This window comes from Amphiura filiformis, chromosome 11 (genome assembly GCF_039555335.1).
Source record: "Amphiura filiformis chromosome 11, Afil_fr2py, whole genome shotgun sequence".
NCBI lineage: Eukaryota > Metazoa > Echinodermata > Ophiuroidea > Amphilepidida > Amphiuridae > Amphiura > Amphiura filiformis.
The window spans coordinates 23845676-23873269 of NC_092638.1; the positions used below are offsets into that span (position 1 = coordinate 23845676).

Below are 27594 nucleotides of genomic sequence, written 5' to 3' on the forward strand. Positions count from 1 at the left end.
TGAATATCACGGACTTTACTACTTACAGCAACTGCACATTGCTCAACTTCATTTGGGTTTTCACAACCGTCGGGTGAATTTTCCGTGATGACCCTGTGTTCACATACCCGCAAATATTTTTCCAATAATGTTTTGAAGGAATAAGCTTTCAAATAAGGCCAAATTCATTATAATGCGACAAAGTATCACATACCTTGCTCTACAAACTTTGTGACAGCCCCGTATGTCATTTCGTACACAGCGAGAATTCCATAATAAACTGACAACTGCAAGAAGCCCGACGCTATCACCTAGCATTCGCATTACATAGTTGGTTGATTAACTAGGGTAAGTTTGAATTTTGAATTTTAAGAATTTATTAAGAATACATGGTCCGACTCCCAATTCCAGACAAATATAGCATTTTCTGGATTAAATCAATTACCCTGCTTTGCCAAATAAAACCATAGCTAAATCTATATGGGATTTGGAGCTACAGGTGACGATTCCCCGCCCAGTTTGCCAATAAATATTTCTTAAAAAGTGAATATCGCATGTAGACCTGGATATTTATTTTGTACTTAACAGAATGATGCTTTATGTGCCATATATTGATCAAATTATATCAAATAGTCAGTTGTCTATATGAACAACTTACGTAATTACAGAAGCCACACAACTGGTTGAATTTTCAATATACCTGAACAGCTCTTTACAGAGCAATCATATCACAAGAATTGATCTTGGGTGTTCGCTTACATTTTGTACCCATAGGCTTATCTCAATCATCATGTTGCTAGATTTTGTGAAGACCATCTTTACACCCGGCAGTGGAACCATTACCGTGGTATTGCTTACCATTCTCGTATCTCTTATTTATTGGAATATGCGAAGACCAAGCGGAATGCCACCCGGACCTATGGGACTGCCTATTGTTGGAAATATGCTGGGTAAGTTCATCGTTGACGCAGGTATATTCTAGAATGATGAGAAAGATCACTTAATGTATGATATAAAAAATTTGGACACATAAAGTAGATGAAAGAAGATATTGGTGTGATTGTCCCAACTGGAGGACAAAGGGTAAATTAATGAGCTATTCCAGAATATATTCTCACTTGGCTATTAATGTAATCAATTCACCATGGACCAAACAGTGGGTACGCCTCCACACAAAACACCCCACACCCAAACACCCCACAAACTTGGGACACGTACACATGAACTAGATGAAAGAAGATGTTGGGTATACGAATAATTAATTAATGGACTATCCAGAATATATTCTCATTTGGTTATTAATGTAATCAATTCATTATGGACCAAACAGTGACGACACCTCTCACATACAAACACCCCACACGTCCACACACCCTCCTTATGCACCGTACCCCGACCCACACCCACACAACCCCACCCCATACACCCCCACACACACCCTACACACCCACAAACCATACTCATACACCCACACTCATCCCATACAACAACCTTCCTCCTCATATACCCACACACCCTCATCCCCCATCCACATCCCCATATATGGCACACAACATCATTTCTAAAAAATAGAAAATTGCATCACCACAAGCTAATCAGAACCATTCACCTATATACATCATTTCTAAATATAGCTCATTAGCTCAACACAAGCCAATCAGGAGCATTAGTGTGTATGCACGGTGCATGGTTACTATAATATCACCACCACTTATGTTTTAGAATCCTCTGGGGCCATCATGATCATTCTAGTGGGCTGTTCCAGGATATATTCTCATTTGGTTATAAAATGTAATCACTTTATCATTGACCAAACAGTGACGACACACACAAACACCCCACACGTCCATACACCCTCCTCATACACCCAGAACCACCCCACACCCCAACCTCATACACCCACACTCACCACACAAACCCACAAACCATACTCATAACACCCACCCCCACCCCATACAACCACCTCCCTCCTCATATACCCACACACCCTCATCCACATCCCCATATATAGCACATAATATCATTTCTAAAAATAGAAATTCGCATCACCACAAGCCAATCAGAACCATTAACCTATATACATCATTTCTAAATATAGCTTATTACCTCAACACAAGCCAATTAGGATCATTAGTGTGTATGCATGGTGCATGGTTCTTATGTTTTAGAATCTTCTGGGGCCAACATGATCATTCTAGTGATTACTAGCATTATTCAATTGAGTTTTCAGATTTTTTTTTTCATTTTAATCGGTTGCATTCTAAAATACATAACATACATGAATATTATGGACTATTTTAGGGGGATATATCAATAACAATAGATATTGCTAATTATGCCACCAAACGCCTGTAATTTAGATATCGTAAAAGTAACAACACGCTGTCGCTGTTAGTGGTAACAATGTTTATATCTGAAAAGTGTTTACTTTTTTAGTTGAATGTTACCATTTTACTGTCCAATTTTCGATGTCCTATGTTATAGAAGTAAAATGAACATTTTAGTGTAACGTATCAACAAAATAACGACTTTTCTTTCAGATTTCGTAGATAAACCTCATGTGAAATTTAAGGAAATGACAAAGAAGTATGGCAATGTATTTAGCGTGAAAATGGGACAACGATGGACGGTAGTTCTCAATCAAATAGATGTAGTCAGAGATGCGTTGCTCAGAAAACAAGATGAGTTTGCAGGAAGACCTGACTTGAATTCGTGTATGTATGTTCGTAGGGTGGGTAAAAAAAGGGGCTTAAATAGTCTGAAATTCAAACATTTAGAGCATATTAAAGTCTTTATAGAGATAGGGATTTTGCAATGCAAAAATTCAATAATTTAAGTTGTAGCCAGCGGCGTAGCCAGCTTTCATGGTCATGGGAACAAAATAAAAGTTTTTGTGGGCAAAGACGAAACATATTTTCCGGTAGAATCATTTTGATCCGTTATTATAAAATGAGATATATACACATACCGGATTTTTTTTAGAGAGACTGTAGGTGTGAAGTGTGAAGTCTGCGAGCTTCCAAAAAAGGGTTTTATTAGAACAGTGTGGTATTGTGATATTTTACACTATTTTGGCCCATGATCAGGGTGAATTTTGGCGGGAACCCAGCAAACACAAAACGTTTTCGACATCACTCGCAAAAGGTGATAAAAGGTTGTCAGAAAACGTTTAAATGTCGGGTTATACAAAGGGTATATTAATAGTATAATACGTTTTCATAACCTTAAAAAACATTTTTGATAATCTACTGCTCAGCAAACAAAAATGTTTTACAGAAAACGTTTAAATGTCGGGTTATATAAAGGGTATAAAACGTTTTAATAACATTCCAAAAACATTCTTGAAAACTTGATACAAAACATTCTAAACAGAATGTTATTTTGGAGTTGAAAAAATATTTTGCGAAAAATGTTTGCCCAAAATATTTTCAATAACGTTTTAAAAACGTTTTCATGACCTTTATATAACCCGACATTCAAATGTTATTAAAAGGTTTTGAAAAAAAAACATTTTAAGAACATTTCTGTGTTTGCTGGGTTCAAATATTTTAACATAATGTTATTTAAGTATTGACACAATATTTGGCGGAAATGTTTGCAAAAATATATAGTTTACAATAACATTTTTGAAAACATTTAAAAATATTGTTGTAGTGTGTTTTTATACAAAACGTTTTAAAACGTTATCATAACCTTTATATAACCCGACATTTTAATGTTATTAAAACGTTTTTACCTAACCAAAAGCCAAAATATAACTTATTTGAAATGTTTTAAAAACGTTTTTGTGTTTGCTGGGAATGGACCAAATAAATAGATATTAAATTAATCATGACATAATTTATTCAGTTGCAATAGTCAGCGAAAATCGCCAGAACATCATGTTAGCCGACTACAGTGCCAGATGGAAACTTCACAGAAAATTGAGCCATTCCGCAATAAGGTAAGCATGGTAATTTGACTATAAAATACTTCATAGTTTTGATGCCCTTCATGTAAAATTCGTTATGATAAATTTTCATTTCAAATTTAAATTTCATTTTAAATGAACATATCCTTTGAAACTCAAGGCCTTAGGCGGTGTAATGTGACAAAATGTGTCGTTTTTAGTGTTCGTTGTCGTTCTATGGGATATTCATAAAAATTGAACGGACCTGCCTCATTACTGATTGGGTGACATGTATTTGCATTATAAGAGCTGAAATGGAATAGCGATTTTCTTTGGTTTGACCGCATTTGTTGTTCAGCTCAAAGAGACACATATATATTTCGTGGTAAAAAGAATTAAAATATATTTCATGGAAACGTTCCGATATTGCTTTAACAGGAATTTTGCGACTGGAAAAAACTTGGAAAGTATCGTTCACGAAGTCACTGAGCGCATAGGTAAACGAATAGATGAGCAGCATGGGAAGCCCATCGACCCGAAACAAGTGGTATGCCTAGGTGTCTACAATATTCTGGGGAGACTTTGTTTTGCACACAAGTAAGTGTAAAGATAAAAAGATGTTTATGATTCGGATGCACTAGTCATAAACTCTGCATGTAAAATTCACGAAGATATTTTCATGAGGATTATTATTATATTACTTTTATTATTATAATATTTATATAAATAAAGAAATGGTTAGAAGAAGAAGAGGTGGATTCGAAAATATATAAGAACATGTTCATTGTATAGATTAATATTTGTAGTGTAAGTTGAATTTCCATCTTTTTTCAGATTGGGTGCGACAAGTTTCAAACTTTGTTTCTTTGCGGCATCCTCATTTCTTCATGTTCTTGTGTTTTTTAGTAATATAATAATGTATTCTTTACCTTGTATTTTCCCCTTTTTTTACAATAACGTGAATTGAGATGAAAACAAATAAAACTTCAACTTGAATTGAACTTGAGTATAATTATATTGCATAATAGTTTTGCTCCCCGGGTTCTGCTCTCAACCCAAACACTGTGGCAATTCATTATTTCCAGGTACGAATTGGATGATCCAAGGATTACGTGGCTCGTTCGTATAAGCCGGGAGACATTTGAATCTTTTGGAGTGGGCATGCTGGCTGATTTTATCCCTATCTTGCGATTTCTTCCGACCCCTGGTGTCCGAAAACTGAAGCAGATTCTTGAAGAAAATTTAACCTTTATGCATGATGAATTGAAACGTCATCGCGAATCATTTGACCCAAGTAAGTATTTGATGCTAAAAAAAATAATATTTGTAGATCCTCTGTCTGCCCAGCACACTCTCAACATGGAAAGATTTTGCTACAAAACGGTTCTCTTATAAACGCATCTATATATGTAGTTTCCAGATCGATTCACCTGAGCACACAATTGTGTCCAAGCACAGAGAGTCTAGCAATGCATCGTCTCTACACAGTCTGTTTACACTACACGGTTGAGTGAACAACATTATAAGAGCTGTGTGAGCTTCTACCTGGTGCTTAGTGAAAAATACGGCATCTGTGATTGGTTTTTGTCAAAACCCCGAATGTTTCCTTCATCCAATTAGAAATGTTTTCATATCGAACGAAAGTTAACACTTCCCGCTAAAAATTTCATTATTACTTCAACAAATGTTAATAGCAAGATGAATGTGGTAAATCTGTTGAAAACGACCTATTCAAGCACAATTTTTGACCAAAATGTAGGTTTTAAAAGTCAAAACCCTTAGTGATCCTTACAATATTGTTTCAATTTTTATGTCATTAAATGAAAGAGCACACTTATATTGTCCATTATACTCATTTTAATGAGCAATGGCCAATTTTCTTTAAATTGCAAATCTTGTGCGAACAGTTACTATTTTCGCCTGTTTTGTCATACGTATGTAAATTTAATGAACAATGACTTTGCTTAATCACAACATTATTCCTTATAGCACGAATCACGTTTTCTGATTTAAAACAAACTCATAGTGCCCATAAAAACGAACAAAAACACCCGTCTCTCAACACGCGATATTCAAAATTCCCGGGCTTCGAAAATGTCGAGTGCAATGACGTCCCAGTATTACAATGAAGGCTGACGACGGTTGAGCACAAATAACCATTACGTCATTGCACTTAGACAATTTTGGCGCGGGAATTTTGAATATCGCGTGTTGAGAGCCGACTGTTTTTATTCGTTTTTATGGTCAATATGAGCTTGTTTTGAATAAAACCATGTGATTCGTGCTTGATAATTATTTTTCCAACATATAAGGGCATGATGTTATGATTACCGTAGAATTTGATATGGAATTATTTGGTGCCCTGTTCTCGAATACGTCTCGTCTAATATTTTAAAACGCATAGCTCGACTAAATGCGCTCAATCGATCTAACTTTATATCAAAATATTGTATTGCATCCGGGAACTTTTCAAGAACTATACAATACACAGTTTAATTATATCTGCAGGTAATATTCGCGACATATTAGATTCGTTACTTCTGGCACAGAAGGAAACTATAGACGAAGGAAGCGATCTGGTGGAATCCCTTACAGATACACATCTGGTACAAACCATCAATGACATTTTTAGAGGTAAATATCTATCCAATACATAAGTACAAGCTATTAAGATCCCAGAATAGGACCTACGATTATAAAATAAAGACCATCCATTAATCATGGGAAATGACGCCGCTGTGGATTCAAAATATGCAGAGATTCCTCTCATGTTGACTTTTATTGGCGTTAGATCATAGTAAGATTATTATAGAATAGAGAAGATGAAGTTTATGAAGTTTTTATATTATATTTTGTAGCGCATTTTGTATTTTGTACAAGTGTGTGTACGTGTGTATTGCAATGGAAAATCTCTACGTATGAACTTCGTGTTTGAATTTAGTCAAATGTTAACACATCGCTGTAGCTTTATTATAATGATTTATTACAAACAAAAGGAGGATCATAATAATAGACTTTCATTTTTATGTTCATTATCCTTTTTAAAAACATCTTTAACATATTTGGAAATGGATAAATTCTGTGCATATTCAACGATGTATGTACTTTAATTTCGCACGTGCAAAATCTTTAAAATTCGGCTAAAAACCGACCTCGCTTCGATACATGAGAGTGGTTTTAAAATATAAACACAGATTTTATAATATTTCACTACACGGTGTTTCACGCAAATGCGATCTTCAGGTTAATAAATGAAAACACGATGATCAAGGGCCTTTCCAAATTCAAGAACTCCGTAACCTAACAACGAAATATAATGCGTACACGCAACTTGAGAGTGGTTTTAAATAGATCGACGTGCGTCCGATACCTACGCTTAGATATCGCAGTCGCCGATACTTGCTGTTCGCGACCCATACATAAAAACTACGTGAAGTGGTCGCGACCAAGGAGGCCTTGGACTAAACTAAAAGTACACTAATGTATGTCATACTTGTGTTTATTTGCAATCACAGCTGGAACAGATACAACTATCGTTACACTCCATTGGATACTGGCTATTATGGCGGAATATCCTGAAATACAAAAGAAGGTAGCCATGGAAATCGAAGAGGTCGTAGGTCATGAGAGACCGTCCACTTTGGGAGATAGAGGGCGCCTACTATATACAGAAGCAACCATAATGGAAGTTTTGCGCTTTAGTACTATCGTTCCAATGGGTTTGCCACATGCAACAACATGTGATGTTATGTTAGGTAAATATCAAGTCATGTTTGTGTGTGCGATAGGTGTGGGTTGAACCTGATAGTTTTATAGCCGAATTACCACATCGTTAATTTTCTTTTTCTGTTTGTTAATTATTTTCTTTTATTTAAATGCTACCAGAATGGTCGCCTAAACATTAAAAAAGGAAGAGCATGTGAAGTTTCAATGGTTCTGTAGTAATTAAAATAATACGACATAATTTACAAAACTAAAGCAGCATCAACTGCATAACAAAAGAGGACGCTATCACTCTGCACTAAAATGATAGTTACAGACTTGACATTTAATATGGAATATTTCTTCGTGAAATGCCAAAACTATGTCTGCATAAACCGCACGGGCTAAATACTATTTGGGGTGTGTCGGGAGATGGTGTAAAATAATTGGTTGATAGGTAATGTGCTCATGGAAAGCACATTTTCTGTCAAAAATTATTTGACACCATATCCCAACACACCCCAATCAATATTTAACCCGTGCTGTTTATACAGCTACAGACTCCCTTCTAGATTAGTCTTGGCATTTTGCGAAGAAATATTCCATATTAAATGTTAAGTCTGTATTTCCACGTGACTCTGGTAAAATGCCCACTATTAATTAGCACTTTAGTAGGAGGCTATGTCGGTCTAGTATTTGAAGAAGCCTCAGATGCCTGACCACTTATGTTGAATATATTTTCAGGTGACTTTCAAATCCCAAAGAACACCGTTGTTTCCATTAATCATTATGCGCTGCATTTTGATGAAGAGATTTGGGATGAACCGAAACTCTTTAAGCCAGGTACGTCACAGCTATTATCCATTCATAAAAAATGTTATAATAGAAAATCATTTGCAAAATTGTGGACGCATTCATAGCAGCCCGTCACATTGGGCAAATTGAATATCCATACGTTTCACTGATCAGAATTACTTAGTGGCTTAGTTCAAGTTCAAATAATAGGAGGTGAGACTTTTCCGAAGTCAACCTCAAGTGCATAAAAAAACCCATTGCTCTGTTTTTGTAACCGGACCTTTCAACTGTAATTCTGTAATTATATAATTTACATAAAATCACAATACAGCTAATTTCACGCCTGTTTTTTTTTTTGATTTTTGAAGATTTATAAAGACCTGTACCGGAATCTTTCATGTACAACTTGAACATCATATAGTGCTATCAGTGCCCGGTTAGGTATTGATTACTGTTTCTATCATAAACTGTGTTGAGTATGTTAATTAGTGTTTTCAGAGCGTTATCAATTTATTTAAACAGAAACGAAAGCACTACGTAATTGTTCAGGGTACGATACAAAAGGCTATCGATACATGTCGGGGCGCCGATAGCGTCAGCCGATAGCGTCATTAGACCAAATGAAACTTTGTACCTTATTCTGTGAGTGCTATACCTGATAATATTACAGCATGATTATGAGTTTGGCTGATTTGTCATCTTTAACAGAGCACTTCTTGGAGGATTCTGGTTCAGTACGTCAGCATCCCAATAGTTTCTTACCATTCTCAACTGGAAGAAGGTCGTGTCTTGGGGAATCTCTGGCAAAAGCAGTATTGTTCCTGATTTTTACCTGGTTCTTGCAGAACTACGAGATCTCAAAAGTGCCCGGAGACAAAGGTGAATCCTTGTTGGAACGCACGAAGTCAGGGGCGAGCCTTTTGCGAGAGTTGGATTCCTATGAGGTCATCATGAAGAGACGTGTACATTAAACAGGCGTATTATTGACTAGTTGTTTTCGTACTATTATGTTGAGCATTATTAAGGATCGTTTTCGCGCTACTGTGCCCTGATGTATTGAGGGCGCGCTATACTCTAATGTCAGACTCTAATGTCAAGTTTGCAAAAATAATGGCGTCGTTATTTGCCAATCTTAATTAACATGATAAAGGGTCGAATTCATAACTGATCGACATCTGACCCCATTTTCTAGCTAGCAAAGTAGCGGGATTTGTGATATGTTTGCGTTGCTAAAATAGAAACAACCGTGAAGTGCGATGCTGCATGAAAAATTTCATAAAATTCCAACGCAATGCTCAAATTCTATCAGTTTCATTTGTACATTTTTATAGCTATTAATTTTGTAAAAAGGTAGCAATTTAATATAAATGTTAAGTACACACTCAGATATCAGTGACAAAGCAGATAATGAACTACGAGTGAAACGTACATGCACTAAGCATAATGTAAATTTTCTATAGAATTACAATCCGGGTGTTTATATCATCAGGCGGAGGTGCCCTATTTAACAGTTGCTTCGGACATTTCATTATTTTGTCGATCTTCCACCCGAGTAAGGGGGATGTTATTTTCTTTGAAGGGGGGGGTGTCACGAATTTTGTCGGTGACCGGAGTCATTTTTTTTATGACCCCCTACCGTGGACAAAATGTTTTAACGACCACTCCTTATCTCGGGGCAAAAATTTGTATGACCCCACCCTTCCGCCTAGTACTAGTAGTACACTGACTGACGACAAATTATCGGAACTGAGGCACGGAGCACGCAAAAACTTTAATGTGCGCGCGTGGAGAGCATTACAATTTTGATCGAGATTAAGTGTAAAGAATGCGTGCGCAGCGCGCGAAAATTCTGGGTTACCAGCCCTTAATAACTTTATATAACCCCCGTATTTTTGGTGTAAAAAAATTGATATTCCGCCTAAATTCTATTACTCCCAGTATATTCATGACCCCCCCCATTCCGAAGAAAATGAGAGCACCTAAAGTCTGGTGGAAAAAATATATATATAATTAAATTTCAAAAGATAAAGCTAAATAGGGCGCCTCCGGCTAATGTATGCTCAAAAATACTTCATGCTTATTCTTTGATAATAAAATTTATATGGTACAGGGTATCCATGGTATTATATTACATCACTACGGTGAATACATGTACTACTTGTAAAACTACAAGTATACTTTAGATACTTAAGTTTGTAAAATATACAGATTTACAGTGCGTGTATAAAAGTTATGGTGTTGGGATAATTGATGCAACAATTATTGTCAACGTACTCTGAGTGAGGTGCATATATCGATGTACAGAATGACTTATCAATCTAAATTATAAGAAAAGTACAAGTGGAGAAACGAGGGAAAGTCATATTTACATATACTACACATATAAAACATGTAAAAGTATGGCTTATTATATTAAAGGTGCATGATGTACGTTGTTATTTCAAGAAATTAATAACGTTTGTCCTTCATGGAATGTGAATGTATGGTATTATTATAAGACTATTTAATTATAAGATAATGAACCCCACAAAACTAACCGAGTGTATCGAAAATGCCATACGGTTGGGCGGTTTTGCCGTCTCTCTCCATCCATCATGCCGCTCGCCGCCTGACAACATCTTTAACTCATCACACCCTCTACGGTGCCTAATGTTACCCATAAAAGGAAACAGAAGATGTGATGAGTTGCCAGTCTGAAGAAGCCACTAGTGTAGTCGTGAAACGTCAGTAAAACGTGAGTTAAAAACTTTTTGTAGGAAGTGTTCAAAATGAACAAAATTTACAGTAGAAATCTACATTACATTCTTAATGAACTTGTTCAAGAAAAATATGATTTGTGGAATGAATTTTTGCAAAACATCAAAGTGTTATTTTTAGTTAGATAATGAAAATCGATTTTTTTTGGCTGCTTCGACCAACAAAACTTAGTCTACCTTTAAGGGCTGGTGACTCAAAATTTTCGGGCGCATTTATAATTGAAATGTGTGCATAATCTTTAGGTAATATAATGCAAAATGCTTGACGCTTGAACAATCGTGCAGCACGCAGTCCAATTTGCACTCTGCAAGGTACCTTAATGTATAACGCGCCATTTCCCATTTGTTACTAGTATTATCTGTTCCAATTCAAGTAACACCTCATACATATTGTACTGGGTAGGATTAGGCCTATCACTGGATGGGCATGACAACTAACACTACAGACCTGTTAAACCAATATCTATTTCAATGCTTTTTCAATGCTGACAATGCTGAAAAATGAGAGAAATTAATCAGGTGTCACTGCTAACTCATTTTTGTAAAATGGCGGAGTTGGGCACTTCTTCTACTCCACACAGGTATTCAATTATACCTTTGAATGCAATTTGTTTACCAATTCTTAAAATACCAATTGTGTGACACTTATACGTCTCTTCAAATGACACCAAAACACGAACGCGATAGCCTTACATGCAATTTCTGCAGTACACTACCTAATACAGGTCATGCCGTAACCTCTTTTATTTTGTTTGTCATTGGGTACCAATAAAATGAAAATAGGGGGTCATTGAATAAATTATTTTGAAAAAAAGTTTGTCATGGGTGTTTGTGTTCATATGTTAATACGGGTCACCATTAAACAATATTTTTGTGCCAAACTGTCAGAACTCAAATATCTTTAAATGTCCTTTTATTTATATGGTCAATTCAAGCGAAAGCGGGACAAAATTCTCTCTATGTTAACTTTCCACTTTAAAATGTCATTAATAAAGGAAATCACGTTATTGATGGAGCATATCATGTCACGTCCAATGTGCTCTCTTTGTGCATATAGGCCTTTACTAGCCAGTCATACCAGGGGACAAGTTATGATGGCTTAAATGAATTGGCGTTACCCACGAATTCAACGATAAAGCACCATATATGTCATTGAATGTCCTTCAATCAAAATGAAATTATTTCCGTTAGAAAGACGTTTGCATGATCTCTCATCATATGTAAAACGATTGAATTCCACCAAAGTTTGTGGACTCTAGAGGCCATTAAGTCAATTTGGATAATAATTTTGCTACCCGCGTATCAAAAATAAAATGATCGTTCTGAAAAATGTTAAGTGAATATGCCATAAATGACTATATCATGAAACGAAGTTTCGTTCTATAATTCTGAGGTCCAAGTGATTATTTTATGCAAATACGTTTTACCCATAAAATTCCATAAAATCAAATTTGACGTTACCCACGTATCAACTGTTACCCACGAGTCCAGCAAATATAATTGCCATAACTTAAATTAACATTTAATGACTTTGGACACTGAATTTAGTTTGACAAGCGCTTAAAATTGTAAATCGTAAAAATACGTTCACCGCTTTAAAAAAGAATCTACGACGGTTTAAACTTTTGTTACCCACAAATCCCGAATAGATGCTAACCTTGAAAAACAAGGAGATTGTTTATTTTAAGTTTAAATCAGCACATATTCAAGCCATGGGTATGCTATAATTTTTACAGTACTTACAGTTTATGCACCTAAGAAACGCAAACCCCAAACGGTACTATAGTACTTATAGCTTTACCCACGAATTCGGCGTTACCCACGAATCCAAGGATTTACTCGTAAATTATATGTTTCTTATGCATCTTAACATTTTAAAAACATGCGAAATAGGTTCCAAAACAGTCCTGTTTAATAGCGTCCTCTTGAAGGTATACTGAAGCTGTATCATGAAGTTTTGATTGATTATCCTAAATTACCATTTTTGGGTAAATGCAATTGGTTAGAGAAACGGGAATCATTGAAACACAATGGAGGAATAACCGCATGATGGTTTCCAACCTTCTGTAATATTTTCTTATTTTGCCGCTTACCAATACATACCTTCAAATATGTGTTACCCACGAACATTTTAGTTACCCACGAATCCCTACTTAAATTATAGTTAACAATGTATTGATAGTGTTTTAGTTCATAGGAACTCTCAAACACGGGTTAATAGAATATTGCTGCATGAAAATATGGAATGATTTTACTAAAATAATAATATAAAACTGTTTGCTCTGTCTATTTGAATTTGGCAACTTCATTATTCTCAACATTTTATACCCAAAATGCCATAATGATCCATTCTAAATATTCCATGTAGTTTGTATTTTGATTAAAATTCATTTTAGTGCCATTGCAGCCTGAATTATTGACATACGGAAAAGTATTTTTATTTTTATTTAAAAAATTAATAGGAATTGCTATTTTCCAGACGCTGTTACCCACGAATCCATCCGAGATCCTCATCCTGCGACGAGATACAAAATCTAACTTTATATTTATATGAAGCATTTATTCTAATCTTTCGAAATAATACAGTAATGTTAAATGACAGCCACTTTGGAAAGAGTTCGAAGAATTGACACAATCTTAACTGTACACCTGGTTCTTTCTTAAAATTTGTAATAACCAAAATATTTCTCTGTAGATATATGTAATAAATTCTATTTTACGTTCAAAGTCTTCACCGATTTCTAGTGTATATGAGTCACACATAAAATATTGAAAGATATTAAAGAAAGTGAAATTTTATGGCGTACAACAGGTGAAAAAGGCTTGAATTCGTGGGTAACATGCATATGCGCATTTAACGCTTTATTTGGTCTAGCAAGAAAAGTTATTTTTCAATCCGATGGCACTTCCACCTGAGGAGTCACACCTTTTGGTGACAGTGTCTTGATGCTTCTGACTCTTCCTGGCTAGCCCATTGGGTCTATTTTTTCTTTTGTTTCATTTTGTATGTATTTCGTAATTTTACTTTGCTTCTTGATGTATTTTTAGCCGAATTTGTAAAATAAAATAAAATAAAATAAATATGATCGTCTCATTTGATAAGTCTAGAATTGAAAAGGAAAACATTTTCAAAATGGCCCCCAGAGAGAATGTTGTCCCGCTTTGGCTGGAATTGACCATATACTTATTTATTTATTGCCTTCAATGCAATAACATAGACCGTGACCTATGAAATTGATCGAACAAATACATGTACAATGCTGTATTTACAATGGGTCTTAGTCCTATGCATGTATATCACTGTGCAATGCACAGTGTGCATGTACAGCGAGAATGTCATAATAAACTGCCTACAAAGAAGCCCAACGCTGTCACTTACAGAGGCAAAATAACATTCGCCGTACATTTGGTAACTTAAATAGGGTAAGTTTGAGTTGTTTTGAGAATGCACGGTCCTGTTCCCGATATCAGACAAATATGCCCTATAATAGAAATGTATTTTTTGGATTAAGATAATTATCCTGTGGCGTGTTTCACTAAGATGTAGTCTACTATGTAAGTAGGGTTCTTACGTTACTTTTTTGGCGTTACTTACGAATTGTCCCTTACGACTGATCGTAACCACGTACTGTACGTAAAATTATTTCACTATGTGGCTACGATGAGTCATAAGTCTGATTTTACGTTAACTGTGCCCGTATTATGTTGATCATTAGTCTTTATATTATATTTCAGCTGCTGATCTACAAAATGAACACCTCTCCCACAAATCCATGCTTCAGACCATTTGGCCAACGTGATCACATCTAGAATACCAACATATAGGTAGATCAGTCAACACTGATTTAATTTGACTGGAATTTAACATAACAGAATGATGCTTAATGTGCCAGTTCTTGATAGTCAAATTAATGTCTACATGGAACAACTTACGAAACGGGATCCATCGCCTTTAGGGATTTTTACTGGATTATAATTGCAGAAGTGACAAAATTGCTGAATTTTGAATACACCTTTTACAGAGCCATCATATCACAAGAATTGATCTTGAGTGTTTGCTTACTTTTTGTACTCATAGGCTTATCTCCGTGATCATGTTGCTTAATTTTGTGGAGACCATCTTTACATCCGGCAGTGGAACCATTACCGTGGTATTGTTTACCATTCTCGCATCCCTTATTTATTGGAGTATTCGGAGACCAAGCGGGATGCCACCCGGACCTACGGGACTGCCTATTATTGGAAATATGCTGGGTACGTTCATTGTTGACACATGTATATTCTAGAACGATAAGAAAGACCAAACTTGGGACACATAAGGGGCTGTGCAATAATTATGAGCCCTGGTGGGAGGGTAAATTGGGGGGGGGCAAACACCACATACACCCACACACCCTCCTCATACACCCCCACCTCTCACACAAACACACACACCCCCATACACCCTCCTCATACACTCCACACCACAAACAAAAACCACAGACATCCTCCTCATACACCTACACACCCCTGTTTGTAAATACGTTCAAACGAGGACCTCGACTTTAGAAGGATCTAACCGAGGACTTACACACCCGTTTTTAATCGACACACCGTGGACCTCACGCAAACACACCAGGCAACTTACTATCCAACTGAGACCCGTCCTATACCCGCTATGGGGGACCTATCTTATATGCTATCTTATATGCATATTTGCATCATTTACGTCATCCTGGGCATAGTTTCAAAACGAGGACGTCCTCGTTTGGAGGTGTGTCCTCGTTAGACGGCATTTACAAACGCACCCCAACACTCACACCCCACACCCCACACACAAACACCACATACACCCATAAAACCTCTTCATACATCCACACCCACCTACACGCACACACCCCGAAAAGAGATAAAAAAATCCATAAATATAGCTAATTTTGCCACAAAACGCTAGTAATTTATATATTGTAAAAATAGCAACATGCTGTCGATTTTAGTGGGTGGCTATGGTTATTTCTGAAAATTGTTAACTTTTATAGTTGAATGTCACGATTTACTGTCCAATCTCCGATGTCCTATATTATACTGTAAAATGAAAATTTTATTGTAGATTTCAACAAAATAAACGTGTTTTTATTTCAGATTTCCTAGAAAAACCTCATGTGAAATTAATGGAAATGACAAAGAAGTATGGCAATGTTTTTAGCGTGAAATTGGGACAGCGATGGACGGTAGTTCTCAATCAAATAGATATAGTGAGAGATGCACTGCTCAGAAAACCAGATGAGTTTGCAGGAAGACCCGATTTGTTTTCATGTATGTATGTTCGTAGGGTGGGTAAAAGAGGGAGCTTAACTAGTCTAAAATTGAAGCTTTCTGGAGCATATTTAAGTCTTTATAGAGGTAGGGATTTTGAGCAATTTAAGTTGTAGCCAGCAGCGTAGCCAGCTTTTATGGTCAAGGGGGACGAAATAAAAAAAAAATTGGGGAAAAAGACGAAATAAAAATTGATCAGGTATTATGAAATGGATATATACACCAGATTTTTTTAGAGAGACTGTATGTCTGAAGTCTTCGAGCTTCCAAAATTGTGTTTTATTAGAAGTATGGTATTGCGGTTTTTTACACTATTATGGCATATGATAGTGGTGAATTTTGGGGGGAATGGGCCAAATATCCCCCGAAGGCTTCGAACCGCCTTTGATCACTACGGCCCCACAAAAACCATTCAACAACAACTCAGGTACTTTGCAGCTTTAAGAGCGCACACCCTAGATTCCACAATAATTATTGAGTTTCGCAACCTGGATCAGCTCCCCGAGTTTCATACAGGTTACTACGAGACAATTAGCAGTAAGTTCCTTTTATAGCAGTAAGTTCCTTGTCCAGGGGAATTTCAATTTTCTCAATTTTCCACGAGAGCATTTTAAACCACCGCAAGGGTCCGAATCCGCAACCTCTCGCGTCATAGTCGAACGCCTTATCGATTGAGCTAACTTGACTGCTTTTGACAATTTATTCAGTTGCCATATTCAGCGAAAATCGCCAGAACATCGCATTTGCCGACTACAGTGCCAGATGGAAACTTCACAGAAAATTGGGTCATTCCGCAATCAGGTAAGCATGCTAATTTCATTATAAAGCACTTTCTAGTTTTGATGCCCTTCATGTAAAATTCATTATGATAAATTTTCCTGATCTAAATTCTCAACATTTCACGTTCAATATTCTCAACATTTTAATGTACTTTAATAAACTAAAATATCCTTTAAAACTCAAAACCTTAGGTGGTGTACTCTCGTATAGATGAATCCAATTTCACGCATTCTACACCTCAATGGCAGCCATGAGCTGGGTCCCCGTCGGCTCTATCTCACCTAAAATGTGAAATGATGCGGACTTGGAGGGTATTTTAAACTGCATTCTAGCACCCGTGTTACACGTAGACAAAAGACTGATGACAGTTTTCAACACAAAGAATCTAACATCGAATTTTAAGCGGGTTTAATCCACTCAATTGGGCACTCACAACACCAGTTTGGTGCATGCGGGGACCCGATAATGGCAGACCAAATCCTGACCATGACTTGGCTCGTTGGATTCGTCTATATGTGACAAAATTTGAGATTTATAATGTCCGTTGTTTTTCTATGGGATGTTCATAAATTATTGAACCGACCTGCCTCATTACTTATTGGCTGACACGTATTGGCGATATAGGAGCTGGAATGGAATAGCTATTTTCTTTTGTTTGGCAGCGGCTCAAAATTAAAAAGACACTTATATGATATTGAAAACCTCGTGGTAAAAAAACAAAAATATATTTCATGTACCGTTCCGATATTGCTTTATTATTTTTTTTTTTTTTTTGCGACTGGAAAAAAGTTGGAAAGTATCGTTCACGAAGTCACAGAACGCATAGGAAAACGAATAGATGAGCAGCACGGGAAGCCCATCGACCCTAAAGAAGTGGTATGCCTAGGTATCTACAATATTCTGGGGAGGCTTTGTTTTGCACACAAGTAAGTGTAAAGATAAAAGATTCGGATGCACTAGTCATAAACTATGCATGTAAAATTCTCGAAGATATTTTCATGAGGATCATTAAGGGTGGGGTATGAACGTTTGGACAGTATTTATTTTGGGACATTAGAGCACATCAGACATATCAATTGCATTCTGAATACGAAAAATGTCATTCTGATATCAAATAATTTAGATTTTTGAAATTCGCAATTTAATACACATTTTATGGCAAATCATTAAAATTGATATTTTGATATTTAACAGTACTTGAAGTAAACTTTATAAATCTGATGATTTATACTTAAAGTGTATGTAGGTGGGATGAAAAGCCGACGATCAATTGAAAATTTTGACCTTTCGTATTGAAGATATGGATTTTTCCCCAAAACACCAAAAAAAAATTAGGTCTTTTGGGAAAAAAATCCATATCTTCAATATGAAAGGTCAAAATTTTCAATTGACCGTCGGCTTTTCCTCCCTGCTACATACACTTTAAGAATATATCATTAGATTTATATAATTTACTTCGAGGACTGTTATATATCAAAATTTGAAAAATATCAAATTTTTATAATTTGTCATAAAATTTGTATTGTATTGTGATTTTCAAAAATGAAAATTATTTGATATCAGAAAGACATGCTTCGTATTCAGAATGCAATTCGATAGGTCTGAGGTGCTCTCATGTTCCACAAAAAATACTGTCGAAACGCAATAAACGCTCATTTTAGATCCCTTAACTTTGTAGACAAACTTAATATTCTTACTACTCCATACACCCACACACCCTCCTCAAACAAACCCACCCATATACAAACACCCGACGTACCCCCACACCCTCCTCAAGCAAAACCACCCCTATACAAACACCCGACGCACCCACACACTCTCCTTTTACACCCCGCCCCACACACAAACACCCCTCACACCCACATACACTCATCATACACCCTCCACCACACACCCGCACTTCATACACCCACACACACTCCTCACCTCATACACCCACCCCACACCAAACACCCCACACACCCTCCTCAAACAACCATATGGTAAATTATTACATCCCTCGTCAAAAAGCTTTACTCACTAGAGATTTATTACCAAGGCGTTCGACACGCTAATCCACCAAATTCTCATTGACAACCTTGATAGTTATAGTATTAGTACACTGTCAATCTTTGGATTCAAAATCACCTGAATGACAGGAAGCAGTTTGCACTTCACCATTTAAAGGGGCACTTCGTGATCCACAGCCTCATCCGGCCCACTTTTCTCAAAAAAAGTTGAGATTTTTATCACTGGAAACCTCTGGTTACATAGCGTTTATGTACAAAATATTTCTTGCAGATTAATTCGTTTTGCAAAGATATCGTGAAATTTGAATTTCGTTCTGGTGAACCAGAACGAAATTACATTGCATTGTCTATGGAGCAGTGTAATACACATAATCATGCATAACTCGCAAACGCAAAATCGGAATCAACTGAAATTTTGGGAATAGGCTTTTTTCGTGGATATGTACTGAAAAATGTCATAAAAAGAGGATGCTAGGATCACGAAATACTCCTTTAAGTGCGAAGTTCCCTATGGATCGATCTTAGGCCCTACCTTCTAGTATAATGACCTCCCCAAGTGTGCTCCAAAACTCATTTTTATCTTGTTGGCAGATGATACTAAAAATCACTTGGTTATCTAAAGTACTTAATGTTTTAATCTTGTTGTTTTTTCTTCTAAACATTCTAAATAGCCCTTATCACAAACATTAATGTCTTGAAATATAATGGTAAGAAAAAACCCCAATAAAAAGGTTAGACCATTCCTTGTTATCTCAAGGACAATATTGTTCAAGGTTGCGCCGCAGGCTTACAAAGAGACAATATTGTTCAAGGTTGCGCCGCAGGCTTACAAAGAAACAATAGCAATCAAGCTTAAACTTTAAATTAGCACCCGATAGAGGGCAGGGCCTGAAGAATGAGGGAAATTATGGGGTAAATATTTAACGGAATAAACTGCATAATCATATTATTTAGAGTTATTCCGTTAAAAATCTTATTTTAACAAATTACTAGTTTTTATATTCTATGGTGTCAAATATTTATTCACAACGTTGTAAATACGCATTAAATACGATTAATAACAACAGAGGGCGCTTTTTCTCATTCACTACCCAGAGTACAAGGGTATACTCTCACATGATACTTAATATGTGATCCTAATACAGTATCTCATATTAGTTTTCATGTTCTCCTACCCACTATGGGTGCATTTCTTCACTCTTCATGTTCTTATGATTATCTTAGTACTATCATAATGTATTATTTACCTTGTATTTTCCAACCTTTTATAACAATGATGTGAATTGAGAAAGCAAATGAACTTCAACTTGAATTAAGTATATTACTTGAGTATATATTGCATAATAGTCCCCGAGTTCTGCTTTCAACCCAAACACTGTGGCATTTCATATTTTCAGGTACGAATTGGATGATCCAAGGATTGCGTGGTTCGTTCGCCTGAGCCGTGAGATGTTTGAAGCTCTTGGAGTGGGCATGCTGGCTGATTGTATCCCTGTCTTGCGATTTCTTCCGACCCCTGGTGTCCGAAAACTGAAGCAGATTCTTGGAGAAAGTTTCAGCTTTTTGTATGATGAATTGAAACTTCATCGCGAATCATTTGACCCATGTAAGTTTCTGATGTTAAAAATAATAATATTCGTAGATCCGCTGTCTGTACAGCGCACTCTCTCAAAGGCATTATTTGGTGCCCTGTTTTTGACTACGTCTCGTCTAATATTTTAAAACTCATAGCTCGACCAATAAATATTTGCTCAATCGATCCAATTTTATATCAAAATATTATATTGCATCTGGAAACTTTTCAAAACTATACAATACGCAGTTTTATTATATCGCTAAAAGGCCTGATATGAATATTGTTGTTTCTGCAGTCAATATTCGTGACATATTTGATTCGTTGCTTCTGGCACAGAAGGAAACTATAGACGAAGGAAGCGATCTCGTGAAATCCCTTACTGTTACACATCTGGTACAAACCATCACTGACCTTTTCTCAGGTAAATATCAGTGTACTTCGGTTATATTTAAAAATGCGCTTTTATAAAATACGCACGTGACTCATGGGTACGACATACCGACAGCAGCAAGCGTGACCAAATCCTCACGCTTTGACCACTATACAGAAAACAATAGGAAATCTGTAGATAAATATCATCAAATTTAAAGGTCCGTAACCCGATCGACAGCATCATCCCCCGATTTTTTTCATTGTTGATGAGGTTTTGGTATCACATAATAGATACTATTTTTCTCATTACTATCCTGAAATTTGACGCTCCAAGTCGATGTATTTCCGGAGAAATCATGAATCACAGCGGTTTTTACAGGTATACCAGTTTGTAAACAATGGTAAATACTTTGGAATTCTGGGAGGGCATTATGAACGAAATATCAGTCACCGCAAGACGGTGCGCCGTATATAGTTATGAAAACGGCAACGGTAAGCGTGGTGTGCTAAATAGCTCAATTGACTAGCGCGTTTGTTTTTTACCCGACAGGTACCCGGTTCAAAACCCGGTCTCGGAAGGGTTTTTTTCCTCTCCATTTTACCCAAACTTTTTTTATATTCATTTGAAATGTACATATTGCAAGGGGAAATATATTTTGTTTCCTTTTTTTCTGAAACGGTACGAAAAAAAACCATTTTCCGTTCAATACGGGCCGGGCATTGTACAGCATGTCAGCATTCGTCATTGCCTGCCCAGAATGCAATTCACGTATACCAAGGTATTGGATTGCAAATTTGGCTATTTATTCACATTTACGCTGAAAATGCTCTCGTTTTTTCACAAAGCAGCATAAAGGAGGCGATATTTGATATTATTATGTAATTTTAAAGACAATCCATATCCAAAACCAATAGGGTTACCCCCCTTTAAGTATTAATTGAATTGCAAGATTATTACACATGGGTGGGGGGGTCGAATTTGTAATATGAATATGTTATCAATACAACATTTTGAAAGTATTTGCCGACGGAAAAATATTCAACGACGGAAACGTTTACAATATAATCACAAAGTTGAAAAAAAATAGACAATTTTATTGCACAGTGGTCTCGTGTTGTTCCGCCTTTGCATTCAAATGTATAGGAAGACCACCCGCTATGTAGTAGGTCAGTTCGAGACTTACTATCTACATGTACAAGCTGTTATGGCAGCGCGGAGGTGGTCACGTGCGTATTTATAAAAGCGCATTCATAAATATAAATGAAGTACAATGATATATGGGTACAAGCTGGTAAGATCCCAGACAGGCAACAAAAAGGACCGATCTTGGTTTGGTGCTGAAATATGCCAATGAGATCTCGGAAAACTCTGTTACTTTCTTGGATGTTAGGATCTCCATTCATGGTGATACAATCCCATCCAATATATAGTACCAACCTACCGACTCACACAATTATTTAATGTGTAACTCAAGTCACCCATCACCGCGTAAAAACGCAATTCCTTACAGATTCTTCGAGGAAGGAGAATTAGCTCTAAAGTTGTTTTCTTTAAACTTCCGTGGTCGGGGTATGCGCTGGTGAATTGCGATCGCTAAAAGTGACAAGGTCGCCTACTACGCGCCGAACAGACAACCAATGGGTCAACCGACTTGTTGTCAAGTGCATTGATCAGCCAATCAGCGTGATTGCTTATTTTTTCTGTGTGTACGCTCGTAGACGCTTGGTGCACAGCTCGGACCACGGAAGTTTAAAGAAATTAACTTTACATACTCTGAAGAAAGCGACTTTGATCAAGCTTCAGAAGAGATCGTTGAGTTTTTTGACCAACGTGGCTATCCATCTGACGTCCAAGACAGGAAGCTTTGAAAACCTCTAATCATTGCAATTCTGATTCCAGCCGCATTCCACTGGTTCTTCCATTTCATCCCTCCATGTCACCCTATTCGCCGTATTATAAACAAAAACTTTCAAACGCCCATGTCAGACCCATCTACGAAAGAAATCTTCCTCAGAGTTCCGGTTACTGTTTATAAAAGAGATCGTAACGTCTCTAACCACTGTGTCCGTGCTTCTCACCCGCAGACTTTCACAATCCAAACTCCTGGCACCTAATCTTGTAATAGCTCCAGATGTAGCACATGTGACAATATGTCACCAAAAGCACTCAGGTTCTCATTACTGGTCACCATGGTACTTTTGAAATCAAAGACCATTCACTTGTACCACCAAGAACGTTGTGTACATAATAATGTGCAAAAATGGTAAGATGCTCTATGTGGGTGAAACCCAACGCAGATCATTTAAGGTGTATTAATGGCACACTAACCATATCCCGCATTGATACATCCGAATATATATCATGTATATAGGTATGATTGTTCCTCGCGACCCATTCGCAAAAAAACTCCACGACCGCAAAAAGTGGTCGAGACCAAGGAGGCCGTTGGACTAAACGAAAAGTAAATCAGGCAAAATGTAATTGCTTAACAAATTTCCATTATTTGTACATTAATGTATGCCATACTTGTGTTTATTTGCAATCAAAGCCGGAACAGATACAACTATCATTACGCTCCACTGGACACTGGCTATTATGGCAGAATATCCTGAAATACAAAAGAAGGTGGCGATGGAAATCGAAGAGGTCGTAGGTCATGAGAGACTGTCCTCTTTGGATGATAGAGGGCGCCTACCATATACAGAAGCAACCATGATGGAAGTTTTACGCTTCAGTACTATCGTTCCAATGGGTGTGCCACACTCAACAACATGTGATGTTAAGTTAGGTAAATATTAAGTCGTGTTTGTGTGTGTACGATGCCTGTGGGTCAACTCTATCGTCGTTAGGATGACATACCGGCGTATCAAATGAGATAAGGTAAGTTTCATAATCTATGTATCTATATGTCATTGATTAATTAAATATTATCACTAATTATGTCACTCAATGGGAAAATTGTGTACAACCTTCCCCATGTTTTGGACGACATAGTGACGTATCAGTGACATACACCACTGTGTCGTAAATATGTGACATAACCCACTATATTGCGGCTGTGTAGCTAAATACGGATATGAATTCAACCATGATTCGACAAGTGCCATATGTCAATTTTGAATGGAGCACCATATTTCATTAAATGTAAGTTAGATATTTTTTCATATCCATTCAAGAAAAGGGGGACATTTTTATCGATGTAATGTATGGCAAACATGTACGTCACTATGTCATACGAGCGACGCGTTTTTAGCCGACAGTACCATTGACAGTGTTGTTTTCTTTTTTTTTTTTATTATTATTATTATCATTATTATTATTATTATTATTATTATTATTATTATTATTATTATTATTATTATTATTATTATTATTATTATTATTATTATTATTATTATTATTATTATTATTATTATTATTATTATTATTTTCTTCTTATGAAGTGCTATAACCAAAGTGATGGAATATTAGCACTTTAGTTGGAGGCAAGGACGTTGCAGTATGAAGAAGCCTCAGCTGCTTAGCCACGTATTTTGAATATAATATTATATCTTTTCAGGTGACTTTCAAATTCCAAAGGACACCATGGTTTCCATTAACCATTATGCGCTGCATTTTGATGAAGAGATTTGGGATGAACCGAAACTCTTTAAGCCAGGTACGTCACAGCTATTATCCATTCATACAAATGTTTTATATAGAAAATCATTTGCAAAATTGTGGACGCATTCATAGCAGTGAAATGAAAAAAACACGCACGTCACATTGGGCAAATTGAATATCCATACGTTTCACTGATGAGAATTATTTAGTGGCTTAATTCAAGTTCAAGTAATAGGAGATGAGACTTTTCCGAAGTCAACCTCAAATGCATAAAACAAGATTGCTCTGCTTTTGGAAACCGGACCTTTCAACTATAATTCTGTAATTTACATAAAATCACAATACAGCCAATTTTAAGCCTGTTTTAGTTTTTTTTTTTTTTTTATATTTATGAAGACCTGTACCGGAATCTTTCATGTACAACTTGAACATCATAGAGTGATATCAGTTCCCGGTTAGGTATCGATGTCTTTCTATCATAAGCTGTATTCAGTATAATAATTAGTGTTCTCAGAGCGTTATCAATTTTATTTAAATAGAAACGAAAGCACTACGTAAATGTTCAGGGTACGATACAAAAGGCTATCGATACATATCGGGGCGCCGATAGCGTCAGCCGATAGCGTCATAAGACCAAATGAAACGTGTACCTTATTCTGTGATTGCTATACCTGATAATATTACAGCATGATCATGAGTTTGGCTGATTTGTCATCTTTAACAGAGCACTTCTTGGATGATTCTGGTTCAGTACGTCAGCATCCCAATAGTTTCTTACCATTCTCAGCCGGAAGAAGGTCGTGTCTTGGGGAATCTCTGGCAAAAGCAGAATTGTTCCTGATTTTTACCTGGTTTTTGCAGAACTACGAGATCTCAAAAGTACCTGGAGACAAAGGTGAATCCTTGTTGGAACGCATGAAGTCAGGACCAAGCGCTTTCCGAGAGTTGGACTCCTATGAGGTCATCATGAAGAGACATGTAAATTAAATGAGCGTATTATTGACTAGTTGTATTCGTACTATTATTTTGTGCAATTAAGGATCGTTTTCGCGCTACTATGCCCTGATGTATTGGGGACGCGCTATACGCTAATGCCAAGTTTTCAAAAATAATGGCGTCGTTATTTGGCAACCTTAATTAACATGATAAATGGTCGAATATGAATTATTCATAACTGATCCATATCTGCCCTCATTTTTTATCTAGCAAAGCAGCGGGATTTGTGAAATGTTTGCGTTGTTATAAATAGAACAACCGTGAATTTAGTGTCTCCACCTTAGTTTCAACAATGCGATGTTATATTATCGCAGTGCATGACTAAACAAATTTCATCAAATTTTATCAGTTTCATTTGTACATTTTGTTAGCTATTAATTGTGTAAAAAGCTAGCAATTTAATATAAATGTTAAGTACACACTTAGATATCAGTGACAAAGCAGATAATGAACTACGTGTGAAACGTACATAAACTGAGCATAATGTGAATTTTCTATAGAATTATTTTCCGGGTGTTTATATCATCAGGCTGACGTGCCCTATTTAACATTAGCTTTGGACATTTCATTATTTATCGATTTTCCACCCGAGTAAGAGGGATGTTATTATCTTTGAAGGGGGGGGGGGGATGTCACGAATTTTGTCGTAAATGTTTTAACGACCCCTCCCTATCTCGGGTCGAAAATATTTATGACCCCACCCTTCCGCCTAGTACTAGTAGTACACAGACTGACGACAAATTATCGGAACTGAGCCGCGGAGCACGCAAAAACTTTAATGTGAAGAAAGTGTGCGCGTGGAGAGCATTACAATTTTCATCGAGATCAAGTGTAAAGAAAGCGTGCGCAGCGCGCGAAAATTCTGGGTCACCAGCCCTTAATAACTCTATAATCCCCCTATTTTTGGTGTAAAAATTGATATTCCCCCTAAATTCTATGACTCCCAGTATATTCATGACCCCCTTCCGAAGAAAATGAGAGCACCTTAAGTCTGGTGGAAAATAAAAAAAAATGTATAATTAAATTTCAAAAGCTAAAGCTAAATAGGGCGCCTCCGGCTAATGTATGCCCAAAAATACTTTATGCTCTTTGATAATAAAATTTATATGGTACAGGGTATCCATGGTATTATATTACATCACTACTTCTACGGTGAATACATGTACTACTTGTAAAACTACTACAAGTATACTTTAGATACTTTAGTTTGTAATATATACAGATTTACAGTGCGTGTATAAAATTTATGGTGTTGGGATAATTGATGCAAAAATTGTTAAAGTACTGTGAGTGAGGTGAATATATCGATGTACAGAATGTTTTAGAGAATATCTTATCAATCTAAATTATAAGAAAAGTACAAGTGGAGAAACGAAGGAAAGTCATATTTACATATACTACACATATAAAACATGTTAAGGTATGGCTTATTATATTAAAGGTGCATAATGTACGTTGTTATTTCAAGAAATTAATAACGTTTGTTCTTCATGGAATGTGAATGTATTAGTATTATAAGATAATGAACCCCGCAAAACTAACCGAGTGTATCGAAAATGCCATACGGTTGAGCGGTTTTGCTGTCTCTCTCCACCCATCATGCCGCTCGCCGCCTGACAACATCTTTAACTCATCACACCCTCTACGGTGTCTCCTGTTACCCATAAAAGGAAACAGAAGATGTGATGAGTTGCCAGTCTGAAGAAGCCACTAGTGTAGTCGTGAAACGTCAGTAAAACGTGAGTTAAAAACTTTTTGTAGGAACTTGTTCAAGAAAAATATGATTTGTGGAATGAATTTTTGCAAAACATCAAAGTGTTATTTTTAGTTAGATAATGAAA

At 36.4% G+C, this 27594-nt stretch overlaps 1 protein-coding gene across 3 annotated transcripts; it reads left to right on the forward strand.

Moving 5' to 3' along the window:
* On the forward strand, window positions 1–27248 carry LOC140164591 (cytochrome P450 1A1-like). 3 transcript variants are annotated; one of them, XM_072187904.1, is made up of 10 exons: window positions 1–327; window positions 754–929; window positions 2520–2693; window positions 3829–3922; window positions 4307–4465; window positions 4954–5162; window positions 6377–6502; window positions 23703–23942; window positions 24714–24812; window positions 25482–27248. In XM_072187904.1, exons 2-10 carry the CDS (start codon window positions 770–772, stop codon window positions 25742–25744), a joined length of 1524 nt encoding a protein of 507 aa, XP_072044005.1. In that variant the 5' UTR covers window positions 1–327; window positions 754–769; the 3' UTR covers window positions 25745–27248. The 3 variants fall into 3 exon arrangements, with proteins under 3 accessions (XP_072044005.1, XP_072044007.1, XP_072044006.1); XM_072187906.1 differs by having other exon boundaries at window positions 25444–25556; XM_072187905.1 differs by lacking the exons at window positions 23703–23942; window positions 24714–24812; window positions 25482–27248 and adding exons at window positions 7384–7623; window positions 8315–8413; window positions 9074–10244.
* The last annotated feature ends 346 nt before the right edge of the window (window positions 27249–27594 follow it).

Excerpts from the sequence above, each read along its gene's own strand:
- LOC140164591 (XM_072187904.1), top strand. The coding sequence starts at position 770 with ATGTTGCTAGATTTTGTGAAGACCATCTTTACACCCGGCAGTGGAACC. Across the intron at positions 930-2,519 it reads TATTGTTGGAAATATGCTGG|ATTTCGTAGATAAACCTCAT; the intron begins GTAAGTTCATCG and ends CTTTTCTTTCAG. Across the intron at positions 24,813-25,481 it reads ACCGAAACTCTTTAAGCCAG|AGCACTTCTTGGATGATTCT; the intron begins GTACGTCACAGC and ends CATCTTTAACAG.